This window comes from Magallana gigas, chromosome 4 (assembly GCF_963853765.1).
Source record: "Magallana gigas chromosome 4, xbMagGiga1.1, whole genome shotgun sequence".
Classification (NCBI taxonomy): Eukaryota; Metazoa; Mollusca; class Bivalvia; order Ostreida; family Ostreidae; genus Magallana; species Magallana gigas.
The window spans coordinates 42,180,856-42,196,759 of record NC_088856.1 but is presented as its reverse complement, the minus strand read 5'-3'; the positions used below and the strand labels follow the sequence as shown (position 1 = coordinate 42,196,759).

The 15,904-nt window shown below is 33.8% G+C and overlaps 1 protein-coding gene across 4 annotated transcripts; it reads left to right on the top strand.

The window, feature by feature from the left end:
• Positions 1-1,544: 1,544 nt before the first annotated feature.
• Positions 1,545-15,091, top strand: LOC105326110 (universal stress protein in QAH/OAS sulfhydrylase 3'region). Of its 4 annotated transcripts, none has more exons than XM_034461970.2 (5): positions 1,545-1,753; positions 4,319-4,399; positions 6,906-6,926; positions 13,533-13,627; positions 14,117-15,091. In XM_034461970.2, exons 1-5 carry the CDS (start codon positions 1,684-1,686, stop codon positions 14,306-14,308), a joined length of 459 nt encoding a protein of 152 aa, XP_034317861.1. In that variant the 5' UTR covers positions 1,545-1,683; the 3' UTR covers positions 14,309-15,091. The 4 variants fall into 4 exon arrangements, with proteins under 4 accessions (XP_034317861.1, XP_034317862.1, XP_034317864.1 ...); XM_034461971.2 differs by lacking the exon at positions 6,906-6,926 and adding an exon at positions 6,814-6,831; XM_034461973.2 differs by lacking the exon at positions 6,906-6,926 and having other exon boundaries at positions 1,547-1,753.
• Positions 15,092-15,904: the final 813 nt, after the last annotated feature.

The window sequence follows — 15,904 nt, the reverse complement described above, 5'->3', positions numbered from 1 at the left end:
GTTTCATGTGGGTATGAAGGTAGCTAGCATTCCATACAAAAAGCATTACCCACATATATAAGCGGGTCATGTTATTTTCTTTGAATTTTTCGCATGGAACTTATCTATTATAATTACTTAAGTTAATTAACTAAACTATACATTTGAAAGCGACTTTTAAAAGTAAAACGAATACGTGCACTCGTACGTAAACGTCGTTTTACTCGATGGCTTGTCAGTTCAAAACTGTATGAACTATAATCGATTGCTTTTAAGGAAATAAAGTAGAAAATACATCGTATAAATCTTTCATTTTCCACATGTTTACTCAATGTAGTAAGTACCGGATGCTGAAGGGGGGGGGGGATACTTTATTACGATAAAAAATTCTATAGGGTTTTTTCATATAAGAACAAAATTACGGCACGCTGTACGAAATTCTTTAAATAAGCAGTTTTTAAGGCATTCATTTGGAATAATACCTTATAAATGAATGGTCCGATATTCTTAATAATGTTATCATTTTGAAGGTGTTATCAAATAAAAATATTCCACCAAAGGAATTTTCAAAATTTTGATTATGGCCCAACTAATTACACCTTGAATTTTGCATTGAAGTCTATGGGCAATGTATGTTTTATTAAGATGTTGTAAAAAGTAACTTAGAATTAGTAAAACTCTTTTAGTTAATACATGCATAAACTTTCTCTTTATTTAAATTTGAAATAAAATGAATCATTTACCGCAGATATTTTGACGAAACAAAAATTTTCTTTTTTTCATCAAGGGGAGATAACTCTTTAAACAAAAATAAAGTGCGAAATGACCGGCTCCTTATATGTTGTCTGTCATGTAAATTTGGTTCATTTCACTTTCATAGTTATCAAGCAGTACATATCTAACTAGTTTAAAATGCTTCAAAGTTGTTCAATATCCCTTCATTATACATTGAATACCCTTTAAAAAATTTCATTTGTCCCAGAGAAAGTGGGGTTCCGACCCCCGGACCCCCCCCCCCCCCGGATCCGCCTATGCAGGTGATCTAGAAGTTTCTGTTTGGAGAACCTAAAGTCAGACTTTCCCCCAATATACATGTAGCTAATTCCCTTTTCTTTCTAGGTCTAGTTCTCGCGAATTTCTTCAGGTAAAGAGGTTTCATTGAAGAAATCATGGACTTTTTCTCTACATCAAATTCAGTTCTTTGACACTCACAAAATATTTGAAATTTCGTGAAAAAATTACAGAAACGACAGTTCATTGAACAAAATATTTAGCGCACATATGTTGTTCGGTTTTACGCGTAAATATGACGTCACAATGCCTTAAAAATAACGTCATTTCAAACGTCAGGTAAGATTGGATTTCTTTTCACTTCTCATCTTTCTTGCACCAATGCCCACCGTTGCTTATATTATATGCTAACAGAAACAATTTCTTGATATATGTACTTCCCTTGTGATAAATTTATTAGAATTCTTATAAAAAATGCGCAGTACGATCTAAACGACTCACGATCTCCGTCATTTTGGTTTCATGTAGCAAGAGAGATAACTCTTATAGAAGACAAAATAGGCCCATTCATTGATTAGCGAAGCAGATCGTTACAGTTGGGCAGTGAAAACTCTACTTCCACTATAAACATACGCTACCGCACTGTCACTGGTGGCATTTGTTATTTTTCAGTAGCAACAGTAGAAAGAAGAAATGGCTGAGGGAGGCAGGAAAGTTGTTATCGGTGTGGATGAAAGCAGTTTCGCGGAGGAAGCGTTTAACTGTGAGTGTATTTTCGTTTAAATATTTTTACAATTGCAACCTCCAGTCCACTTTGTCCTACCGCTTCGGGTCGCGGCTGGGTCATTCACACCCTCCAGCAAAACATGAGGGGCCACGCTTGTGTATATACGTGGTATATATGTGGACGCTTGCACACATGCTGCAGTTAGGTGCGGTTTATTACGGGGCTTCAAAATTTATGTATGTTTAATCGCCTATCGACAAGCAGGTTTTAAATAAAGATTTGTTTGCGTTTACTCCTCGCTGACCCGCCCTGTACATCTTATTTTTAAATGTTCGAGAACCATCCATCCGTGTGGAAAGCATTCAAAGGTGCATAGCGAATTTTTCCTGTCATGTTTATTTAAATTGAAAAATATTGACTGGCAAGTTATAGCGTTTTTCTATGGTACCAACGCACGATAGTACTTCGGATCTCATTATATAGACATGTATAAATAGTCACATGCTTATGTCGCAACATTTGGATTAAAAGACATGCCCATTTTAAGCGAACACATACAGACGACACACTTCGTTACCCCGGGTTCAAGAGTTGAATGCACTTTGAGAGGTCTCCTTTCTATCTTTGAACTTTAAAATCCAAACGTATTCAATTTTTATTTGCCATTTATGCGTGGACACGACGCAAGAACATGGCCGGGTCAAATAGAAAAAATCTTGTCCGTTTGGCTGTGAAATTCACGTATAGAAAAATTCGAGAAACCTTGTTTGCATTTGAATTTTATTTTTTCCCACATATATCAAATCGCTCGCAAGAAGGATAGGGTTTACTCATTACATAATTATTGTTACATAAGAATTACTTAAAACATGACTGCTTAATATCTATGCATAAAGGTTACTGGTATGTTTAGACATACAAAGGGATTTACAGTGTGTGAGAAGGTGCAGTTACCGCGAACTTAATTGTAGTGTTGTTCATTGTTAATGTCTGACATCCTTTTGACATTGGGGCCGCTTGAATGAGGGCTTGTGTTTCTCTGATAACATCATGTCTCTCCCAGAGAGAGAGAGAGAGAGAGAGAGAGAGAGAGAGAGAGAGAGAGTTAATCTCTCATCAAACAATATTTAGTTAACGATGGTATAATAAATATTGTAATCGACACCAGGAAACATGCAACAGATAATGAAGTATTGATTCAGCCGAGAGGTATAAAGAAGTATAGACGGATTACACACAATCTAGACAGATGTGTGCCTTGTATGTTTCCCTGGAAGAACAACCTTAAGATTTCAACCATTAGTCACTTGGTATATAAGACGAATCGTCGACTCTAATGACTAAACAAACCACGCATTGGGGATCGAAAGCAATATAAAACATGAAACAATAAACTGCATACCTTTTTATTTACAAAACTATTGCTAACTTGTAAATTTACACCGCTTTAAAAAAACATTTAAAATTCAACCGAATTCACCCCTCCATATTTTACTGTCGCACTTGACTATAGAATGTTGACAGATTGCGAACATTGAGCACTCGAATGATTGGTATAACGATGTTCAAAATTAGTTCTATAGAAAGGTACATGGTATTTATTAATTATGTATAGGACTCATCGACTGAATCATATCGACGTATACGAGACAGAAACAATTGTACAGGAACTCACCGAGGAGTTCCCAGTTATAACGAATTCCCAGTTATAACGAATTCTCAGAACCACACGCTACTGACTTCGTAATATATCGAATTTGTGTTGGATGGCATCACTGAGTAGTCTATAGGGATGTAATTTGTCGTTACATTTCGTTAATGAAAGAAAACACAAAGCAATTCAATTCATTTCAGTTTACACTGCCAAAATTTATTTATCATATTAGATTTTAGGTTTTTGTTATGAATTTAATTGAATTTGACAGATTGTGCCAAAAATAGAAATCGTGATTTGTTGAGATTTTATTGTACGTGCTTCTGAAATACAATATCGTGTACCTTATGTAACAACGAAACAAAAATAAATAGAGAGATTTAGGGTTAGATGGTCGAGGAGGTGACATGTAGTTATTGATATTGGAATAAATCGGATCATCTTGTAATTACTTACTGATTGTGACAGTTTGTCGTGAGCAGACAGGAGATGTCATAAGCAAAGTTAACAATATTGATTAGATAAAAATTCTGATCATAAGCTGTTGCTAATCAAGAACAAACCACCCCCCATCCAGTTAAACAAAATGCCCCGCCATCCTCCACCCCCCCCCCCATTCCAACCAAAACAACGATTAAATAAAAATTCCGATCATAAGCTGTTGCTAATTAAGAACATCACCCCCTCCCCATCCAGTAAAACAAAATGCCCCTCCACTCTAAACCACTTCCCATTCCAACCAAAACCAAATTCTACCCCAATATAGCCCAATCTCAACCTATCACCCCCTACCTTTTACATCTAAAAAAAAAAAACCTCCCCAATGCCTGGTATTATTTGAACTTACACAAGCGTTATAATTGTCTATTTTAGTTTAAAATGTTTTGCACCCACATGTACATATATTTACAATGCATAAATAACCCTATAAATTTATTATGTTTTAGTTTATGCGGAGAATTTCCTGAAGGAAGATGACGTCATCATTTTGGTCCACACTCCAGAACGATACAACTTTGTGGATGCAAGTAAGTTGTGAGACATTTCTAATAATCATTGTTTCCAAGGCAACGCACCTAGATAAACAAATGTTTCAATCATTTTTTGTCAATCCAAGAAATTAACGCGAGACATTTAGCATATAATATACAAGTTGTTTTTGTGAGACATTTGTTTTAAAAACCGCACTGGGACTGCATCAAGAAACGCTAATAGAAGTTCTCAGAGTAAAGTGCATGTTAATGTGCTTATGGAAGTATTTTTGTTCTAAGGTCTCCGAATTAAAAGTGTTTCTGCTATAGTGTTTTACTTATTAATATGTCTGGTGAGAAAACAACGGTCTCGGTTGAATACTCTATTGCTGTCATTTCTTTTAGAACATGATATATCGTAAATTTTGAGAAAAAAGAAAGTGTCAGTTTCGAAGAGATTGTTTGACATTGGGGAAAACACCATATGTATTAAATTCATGACAGCTGATTTTAACACCTTTCATTTTGTTAGAACAACTTAATTTATAACTGATATGTACTAATATTTCACTAACGGATCTATGTGATTGTATACTACATATATAGGTGTATACCCATATCATGAATGCATCCGCCATTAATTGCACCCAGCATATTTCACAGCTTCTATACACCGCTTCATGAATATATATACAGAGATTCAGTACACATGGGCACATCACAGATGCTCTGGCTACGAGAACGCTTATTGCAAGCTGTGAAGCTTTGCTGGAAAAAAGAAACCAAGCATGCAGACATCAAATACACACACACTGATGCATATGTACTTAAAAAACGAGTTGTCGTTGAAATCCGATAGAATTGTAGACGTAAAACCCGGTAGCATACAAAGAAAATAATTCCCAGGTATAAAGGGATTCCCGGTCACATTGTAGCGGGTTTTGTTTATGAGTACAATATATGTCATTTTTAAAGATGCCTTACGATTGCTCTTGGGCTGGGGAGGGGGTGCAACTAATGTATATTGTCAGTTCCTCCTTCTAGCTGTAATCTGTCATGGACAGACGTATACTGTACAAAGGTCAGCCATGTTCTAGCACATTACCTCTGACCAACCATGCCCGGATCCAGAAATTGTTTCAAAGGGATGAGGATGGGATCCAAGAGATATTTTAGTTTGCCAGGGCGTTGGGGGTTGGGTTCGAGGCATATTTTTGGTAGTTTAACTCTGGGAATTTAAAATAAATGTAAATCAAATTTCCAGAGAAGGGGGGGGGGGGGGGCAGAACCAGAAGATCAGATATCGATGATACGGAATGCTAACACAATGTAGACATTATATCAACATGTGACTTACCAAAAATGATTGTGAAATAATTGCAACTTAAAAAGATTTCCTAACGAAACATAACAAAAATATTGCACAAATTTCTTTTTTCTGGAATGCACTACAATGTACCATGTGGCAATTCCGGTTTCGAACTGTTTAATGTGGTTACAAAACATTATTTGAAAACGAAAGGATCATCTATGACGTTCACTGCTGGTTTTAATTATTCTTTTAGGATTTCAAACGGCAGGGTGAAATGCTGCTTTTCTACTAAAAAATATATATCATTTTAATTCATTTTTAGACTATAACAATTATCATTAACACAATATTTGCATGGATCTACGATCGAAACACCCTTAACACCCCACCCCTTCCTTCATTCCACCCTCACAATACGTTTCCACAAAATCCCACTTTTATTGTGATAATAGCAGTTACTTGTTGGTAAACATGGCTTTGGAAGCCCTATCGAGCGGACCAGATAGCCTTTAGAGGAAGATATTAGGGCAATTAAAAGCAAGACCACTCCCTCTCCAATAAATTCGCACCAAAGCTTGAGACGTAGAAAGAGCTCGGGAGACTTAATTATCGGAAAGCTGACCTACTTTCAAGCTACCCACCAAAAAAAAGAGGGGGGGGGGGGGTTTCCACGTTATTAAAAACATGTGATAAAATAAAGAGAAGTTAATATAACGCAATTCATTTTGTACCGTTAAGCTTTTAAAATTGAGACATTGTGTTAATCAGTTTGTATAAAGTATTGCCATTGTAATGCTGCAACCATGATATTTCGTCTGGACGATGCTGAAAGGCCACGATCGATAATACATCAGGTTTCTAGCTTCCGATAACACAGTTCTTAACAAAGCAAATCAACAACTAGATTGATTCAATCTGCAAATCACGAACGAAAAAAAAATGCTTTTTAATTTTTTTTTTAATTTTGCTGCTATATCATGTAACAGTATTCGCCAGTAGACGTCTTGAATTTTTGTTTCAAAGAACAGAATCAATTTTTTGTTTTCAACAAAAAAGATAAAAAAAAAAAAACGAAAAATAAAAAAAAAACCTCCGTCTGATTATTTTCCAATTTTCTGAGCTTTGGATTAATTTCCGCTTCCTCTCCCTTGTCGTTTAGTAAGCCAGCAATACCACGGTGAGTTGTGACTGAGTTAGTCCGTCTGTCTGTCTGCCTGCCTCTGTATATACGCTGTGTTGTTTGTGTTACAGATCTGGGTACATCAGTGGACCGTAAGTTATAAACTAGACCAGTGTCCTCAGTGACAACCGCAGCAAAGCACTCCATATTTCTGTTGTGGTTTTCTTTTTCTTTTTTTTTTTTGCTTTTTGTCTCGAGATCTATTTTAAGTTTGTGGGGTATATATGTTGTTTTCTCTCCCCCCCTCCCCTTTTTTTTGAACCCTCATTTTTTGTGTTTGTCTGGCATATAGAGACGGGGATGTCGATAATATTTCATTCTCACTTGGCATCTTTTTATTTGGTCGTATGAAATGTAAATCTACGAATAGAAGCAACAAATATGGTAATGAGGCGATCGGACCTATTTGACCCAGTTTTGTTCAGCCGAAATGTTAACATGCATGGATATAATTTAAAGATTTACTTGTACATACAGTGTACATGTATATATTATTTGCACAAGCGTGCTTCACTGCATGATATTGTACGTTATCTAAACACTTTTGTTATACTTTCATGTTAAATACTGAAATCTGATTGGTTAAGACGCAGTTAATAATATTTACTATTACCCTCAGCGTTAGCAACGCACTTGGCAACGGGTAACATTAAAAAATATTACATGCGCGAAAATTATGCGCGTCCGGTTCGCTGTAGAATTCACGTTATTCCTATATAAAAGCAGTAAAATTTTCTTTAAAATTTTAAAAAAGACATTCAGTATAACAAAATAAATAGTGCCTGTTTGGGAGGATAACAGTTGAAATTGACACCCTTCGAAAACCATTGTCAACCTCCGCTTCGCGTCGGTTGACAATGGTTTTCTCGGGGTGTCAATTTCAACTGTTACCCTCCCAAACAGGCACTATTTATATAATACCACACGCTAACCCAACTTCAAACAGTTCGGCTATATGAAGGTCATAGTAGATTTATACTTTTTTTTGGCAATTTGAAGGTCATAACATTTACTGGAGCGTATTACTGATTCATATGTCACCAGCATATTGATGCATAGTCGCTCCATATATCTGATTCTAAATCATCACTTTGCAAAAAACAAGACCTGCGACTGCTGCAATTTCCTCAACCGGAAGTAGTCCAGTTTTGGATATTTCTAGCAATAACTTAACTGATTATCTGTTTATGTACACGGACTTTATGCTGCGGATTACATACCTTATTCATTTAAGGGGGCAATTTATTTTAAATAATGAATAAAATAAATTGGTAACATGTATTTATAAGAATTTGTATATCTTAATTTATTATAATACAATCAACAGTACTGGTCAGATCTGAAGATTTTATAAACCAGGCACAACACGACTTTACATGGAATCAGTTGTACATGTATGAAGCTAGTTGAAAGATCAATTACAGGGATGTCCCAAGTGAATAAACAGATGATTAGGACTTGTAGAAGATAACAATCAAAATCGATGAAAAGCGAACATCTAATTCATTCCCCAAGTCTACAATTTTTTTATAGCTTCAGTTGGGTGTTGTTTTTATTAATCATAATAAACCAACCCGTTTGAAACAAGACACCTTAATTGAAGAAAAGCCATCATGACATAGATACTATACTTTGGCAATACCGCACTTTCTCAGAACGCATACAATTATTGGTTACCGATATCTTCTCATGAATAAATGAGGATAAGTGTTCTTTGGATCAGCAAGTCTTGGTCCTTTTATAGCAGCAGCCATTTGATGTAAACAGGGTAAAGCTCTGCCATTCAGTCAATGGAAACCTGACTGAGACTGTAATTAGGTTTATCAAATACGGAGAAACTCTACTATTTCATGCAGTTAGTCATGTTATTTGGGGAAAGAAAGATAACTCGTATAACTGATAATTCAAGGGCGATAACTCTACACCTAACAATTGCCACTGGCAAGCTCGTAAAAAAACAAAAGCTTTCCGGAAAGGCCCGAGAATTTGCGATTGTACAAATGCATGACTTAGGGCACGCGCGATAGGCTCTTCCAACTGTTCCCCAAACTCAAACGTCCTGAAATACTGAAATGTGACTAGACGATCGTGTCTCAGCCGTTCAGTCAAATTTCCACATCGTTCCGTTAACATTTAGTTGACAGAATGACACAGCAGATTCTACTTGCGGTACGGGGTGGATATGTTTGCCCGCATGTCTTGATGTTGTATGCTTGTGTAATCAACATACTATAGTATATAGATTTCTGCGCATTTTGATTTGTTTTGCACAAAACTTTAACAAACGACAGCATTTGTTTCTTCCTTTAAAAAAATTACTGATTTTTCATTTTCACGATAAAACAAAAATGAAATGGTAGAATGATTTTAAGAACACCTTAAAAAATAAATCTATGCGATACACAAAAATCTTCGAGTCCATATACGTTATTTGTTGTTATTTAGTGCGTGATTTGCTCTAAAGATATAATAACAAATCACACATAAAGTTGCACAACGGTACGAAAAGACATACCATGTTAAAACTTACAATGATATCCGATGTTGATAAAAAGAAAAAAAAACTCTCTTCCATATAACCAGGTTTGTATTACATTGTGCCTTACTGGAAAATTTTTCAAGGAGGGTCCGAGAGATGATTTTGGTTGCCAGTGGTTACGAGGCCTATTGCCGGCTATTTCACAATGTGGATTTAATACATTTGAAATTCCAGAGGATTCTTCGACCACCTTCTAGATCTGCGCATGTATACATTAACAACACAAATATAATCAGGGTGATACTAACAAAATATTGGGGTTGAATCAATGTCGTTGTTTCTCTGAACCCAGCGCTGCCATTTGCAAAAACAAAAATCGCCACCGTTCCGACAGAGCCTGCCTCCTTGGTATTTTCAGGGTTCTTTTGTTTCTTTTTGTTTCTTTTTTGTTTCGTTATCACTTGAGTTTGTCTGCTTGTGTTTAAGGCCCTGCTGTTATCCATGAACTCTTGAACGAGATTAAAAAGAAGCTCAAAGTACTAGAGGAAAAGTACCAGGAGAAACTTAAGGCGTACAACGTTGTAAGTCTGTCTTTATTTTTTTCCCATAAATATCAGTCTTAATAAAGCCAATACCTACTATTCATTTGCACCCAGGTTCTATATGGCCTCAAACACAGAGATCGCAACGAGTTTTATAAATAGATTAACGATTTTTGATGAAAAAACCCCCCAGAGTAAAATAGTTCCTGTTTTTTTACATGTATGTTTACCTCCATTCCCATTTCATACCCTTTACCTCCGCACAGCTACTACATGTATAAAGAAAATTTACATGTAAGAATCATGTAGAAATGTCTACTTAACTGGCAGACTATCTTTAAATCCAATTCAGAAATCAGCGAAATTCGTGTCCAAAGAAGGAGAAGCAGGGGAGGCAATCGTTGCCATAGCAGAAAAAGAAAAAGCCAATCTGATTGTTACCGGAACTAGAGGAATGGGCAAGCTCAGACGAACCTTCCTGGGAAGCGTCAGTGATTACGTCATCCACCACGCAAAATGTCCCGTTCTCGTCTGCCGGAAGTAGTTCTAAATCCATGGAACATTCCAGTATTTCTCTTCCATATGACTTTGTACAGTATTAGTATTGTACATCGTTTACTTGTAATAGAGACATACCGAAAACTACAAGGCGTTATGTAAAAGCAAGAGCAATACCCTTTTTATCTATTCTGTAGTCTACTGCACATCAGTTTTGTTTTATATATGTTCAGTTATAAAACTTACAAAGCAGGACATTGTATGCAAACAGCAATAATATAAAGTACTAAATTAGTTCTTTTTTGTCATTTATATAGTATACTCATAAGTAAGTATAATAAAACGGAAATGGTCCTATTGTAAACCTTTTAATTCGGATATATTCTCTTTAACAAAATGTACTTTTTTAGATTTGAGGTTGTAAGATAAACATACATGTACATGTAGAAGAATATCATGATATGCTATTTAGGCAAAAAGAAAAATAAAGATTGATATGCAAATCCCTTAACATTATAAACCTGAGGTTTTTTTTTATCGTATTTTATTTAGTCCCGTTGATATCATATTATACATGTTGATTTGATTTGAACATATTTTATTATGCAAAATAATATTTACATAATAGGATTGGGCAGCAGGCAAAGCCTATTTAAGCCTTCTCCACTAGGTACAAGGTAGTCATATGTATAAAATACAAGAATTGTAGAGTTAAATGATACAATTAAGAATACATGATTTTTTTGTGAACAAAAGAAAAAAAGAGGGGGAAAAAAGATAAAATTGACAAAACCGGTTATAACAAAAGTAGAACAGAATTATCAAGTTTTGTCAATAAGGTTACAGCATATATATATAAATATAGGTATATGCATAATTTTGTTTACATTTTCAGTATATGTGCTAATTACATTATTTTCTTTACACAAATCTTCTGGATTTTTTAATGTATTCATGTACAAGCTTGAACAATTTAACATTTTCATCATATGAAACATCATTATCTCCATACAGTAATAGATCTAAGGTAATTGGTTTTTGGAGATTTAACATAGATATTTGATGAAAGAAACAATTTCTTTCATCATTATATTTTGGGCACTCAAAGAAAAAATGATTTGCATTTTCAGTATGAAAACCACAATAATCACAAACAGAATTTTCACGAATAAAATCACAAAATAAGTCAGCATTTAAACTGCTAGCATTATTTCTTAGTTGACAATGTATAATGTTTTCCCTCCGATTCCCTAAATTAAAAAGTTTTGTTGGAGTCTTAAAAAAATATTTCTTAATAGCATTTGAAAAGCAAGCCAACTTTGGAAGACTTCTAATAGCTAGTGGAAGATCATTCCATAGCTTAACTGTAGATGGTATGAAACTTTTTAAATAAGATGTTGTTCTGGCTTGAGGGATAGTGTAAGTAGATTCATCATGATTTCTTAAAGGATATGGGGTTATAGGTGGAATACATGGTTCTAAAAGATTTTCAAGGTAAGTAGGTACCATGTGGTTTACCATCTTATAAAACAAAATTAACTTGTGCACTTTTCTTCTTTCTGATAACATATCCCATCCCAATTCATAATACAACTTTGTTCTAGAGGAATTGATTCTTAAGCCTGTGATAATTCTAGCTGCTGTGATTTGAACATCTTCTAAAAGATCTGATTCCCTGTCATTGCAGTTGTCCCAAATAACATCGCCATATTCTAAAACAGGTCGGATAAAGGACAGATATATTTTTATTAATGCATCGCGACAAAGTGTGTGTTTGAGCATACGCAACATGTTTAATCTACTACAAGCCTTTTCATATATGCCTTGTATATGTAATTTCCAGTTTGCATCAGACTGGAAATTAAGTCCTAAATGAACATGATTATTTTGTATTGTAATATCAGGACCATTATTACCAAATTTAATAGTAGGATGAGGAATATTTTTCCTAGTAAAGTTTAAGTTTATAGTTTTTTTAGGATTAAAATCAACCATCCATTTTTTGGACCATTTATCTAACTTGTCGAGATCCTTTGTTAGAGAATCTGCTGCTTCCATAATATCCTGATCAACAATAACATAGAGTGATGTGTCATCAGCAAATAGTCGAACATTATTGGACAAGTCAGAGGCAATATCATTAATGTACAATAGGAATAAGAATGGCCCTAACACTGATCCTTGTGGGACACCAGAGTTAGTAGGACCCAATGAAGATGTAAAACCATCTAAGACTACCTTTTGTTTTCTATTCCATAGATAATTTTTTACCCAGTTAATAATTTGACTTGAAATGCCATACTGTTTTAATTTAAGAATGATACCCTCATGCCAAACCCTATCAAAAGCTTTGGATATATCACAAAATATGAAATATATTATACATGTATATTATATATCCCTGTGTTCCTTGTATCTACTAGAAATGATATTAAATAATGTATGTGAAATCTAGATTTTTCTTTCTTTTTATTCTTTTAAAAGTCGAAAAGTTCAGTCGAGCTCATCAAAAGATGAAAACGGTGTTTTGTTTTTTTTATTGCTTTTTTTTTCTTTTTTAAAATAAATTTTTGCCATTCCATTTATAGATTTGTAAAATTATGCTTTCAATGACAATTTTGTTTCAAGAAAATTAAAAATTGATGAAAGATTTGAAGTTTTTCATAAACTGACTAGAAACAAATGAGCTGTCATTTGCACATTATGCCTTTTTTGATGTGAAATATCTGTTCGGTGTCTACCAGTATTGCACGATATACAGTGTATACATCTATTTCAAACTACCTGGCATGTTCTTCGTCCTTTGGTTATTCCATATATGTTCAGTTCTAAGAGGTATGTAGTTAGAAGTGTATTTTTTTTTTTTTGGTCGGCAAAAACCTATGTAAATATTTTAATATTATTCATTTCTTTTATAAATATATCTTATTTTAGTGTTAACTTTGTTTTAAATCAATTCAACGGTGAAAATAAGACTGACTGTTCGATTTCAGCAAATGTAAAGTAGTTATAGATGTAAGATGGCTCTTGAAGTTGTTTTTAGTGAATATTTTTAAGAGAATTTTTTTTTTTTTTTTTTTTAATTTTTTTATTTTTGTTTACACATAAATCCACATACACACATATTTCAGACATATTTTTTATTTCAGACGTTTCATTTTTCTTTCTTTCCCCTTAAGGCCCTCATGTACACAGGGAACTTTTGGAAGAAATCAAACAGAAAGTAGAAACTCTGGAAGACAAATATTCCAAGAAGATGGAAGATTGCGGCATAGTAAGTCAGCTTGTCAAATGGTCATACAATTACCGTTAAAAATGCTTACAGTAACGAACTTGATTCTTAATAATAATAGTAGAACGTTAAACTTGATGATTCATGATGATTCATCAAGTTTTTTTTTTTTGTTTTTTTTTGCTGCCCACTTGACGCTTGCGTCAGTAAGATTTCTTGTTGTATAAAGATACAGAGAAATTCTCAAATTTTGAATTTACAATGTTTACTTAAAATAATCAATAGATATGTATAATATTGTACAAATATCTGATCGTATTAATATATAGTAAGCTATTTGCATGATTTCTTTTGTGAATAAAACTATTTCATTAAAGAAAACAAAATAGCAGTCAAAACTCAATCAAATACATTCTCTCACTGTTCAATAATGATTATCAATATTTTGCATAATGCCAAAAAAGAATTTAAGTAAATAACTTCATCTTAGCAAAGAAAAAGAAATAACGGAACGAAATACCTTTATTCTAGCGACATGGTAAATTTGTAAAGAAGCATGGAGACGCTGGGGAAGCCATTATTGCCGTGGCGGAGAAGGAGAAAGCGAATCTCATTGTGACCGGTTGTCGCGGCATGGGCCTGCTCAGACGCACGTTTCTGGGCAGCGTCAGTGATTACGTCATGCACCACGCCCACTGCCCCGTTCTGGTGTGCCGGAAGTAACCCTTTCATTCTTCCTTTTTTTTTTTTTTTTAAATTTTTTACCTCAACATTCGATTAACACAACGAATGTCCATTAAAATTACGCTCAGATTTACATTTCACTAATTCTATTGTGATTAACACCATCGAACTACCATCGAACTAATAGCAATATATGCAATTATATTTATCATGGTGACGTGACTTCAATCAAAAACGTATCGAGCGCTTGAATTATAAGGTCAAGATCTAGTGAATGTTAAAAAAGTGCCCACTTTATGCTTGATCCATAGTGAAGTCACAATTAATTTGATGGTGAAACATTTTCTTGACATTCCATTTAAAATTACATAAAAATAATCGTGATACTCTTTTTAATGTAATATGAAGCTTGAGAAGAGATATTTGTTACCAGGCATATATGATTTTAAAACAGGTAGGCTATTTCCTTATTCTAGATCTTGACCTTAAGCAGTTTATACACATTTTAACTTTATTTGTACTTTTATGTCCATCAAAACAGTTCGTGTGTTTTGCCGTTATAGGTACCTGGTAAATGATTAAATAACTTGCAAAACTTCATTACATATTTCTTTGATGTTCTGATTAAATTGTATATTTATACCTATGTATCGTATATTTGATGGACATTTTTTATGCTCACACAGAGTAAAACAATCATTTTAAAGATTTCAAGTTGATGTTTTGCTGTTGTCATATTCGTTCTTCTGTCATTTCTTAAAAATTTGTTTTTATATGTGTATTATCGTATTTAATAAAATGTTTGTGTTTCTTCAAAACAAAGATTCTTTTTCTTCGTAGTATACAAATTATGAAGATGGTAACCAGCACAGTTAAATAATTATACTTGTATCAATTAAGCATTTTTATAACATACTTAGTTAATTTACAAAATGAACATTTTTGAATTGACCAACTGTTTAGATTGTCAAAATACATTGTCGTTATACCTTTGAAAATAAATATATACTTGTATCTGATTATAACAATGGTCATTAGCCAATTAGCATCGCTAAACTATAAAACTTAAACATTAATTAAAAAAATTAATAAGTAAAACCTTTTTTAAGATATCAGTTCAGGCACCACATAAAATTTAGAATTTGTGTATTGATATCATAGCTAAAATTTCTTTTTATTTAAACGTTTGTATTCACTTTTAGACGGAAACCTCTATTGCATTGCAGATAATGTACATGCAACATTTTCTATTCGTTAAATCGATTTTATTCTATAACAGAATTTATTTATATTCAAAGCGATATTTTGGATTTTAATTTCTGTAATTTGTCAATACATGTATTCGAGAAAAAGACTATAATCAGCCATATGTAGATTCCATGAGTTTCTCTCTTCCGTTTTATCGCTGATGGCGATGGATCTAACATTTCATTTTACAGAGCTAAAACGGGGAATATTATTCATTTGAATTTTAAGTCACCCCGAGATTCAAGTGTTCATCATGCACTGGTAACTATTAAAGCCAGACTAGATTACGAAGGGCATATAAATGTATTTCCTAGTTAAGTTTGAAAACAAATTATGAACGCAATGTCGCATTATAAACTGCACTTGACTGATCATAAAAAAAACAAC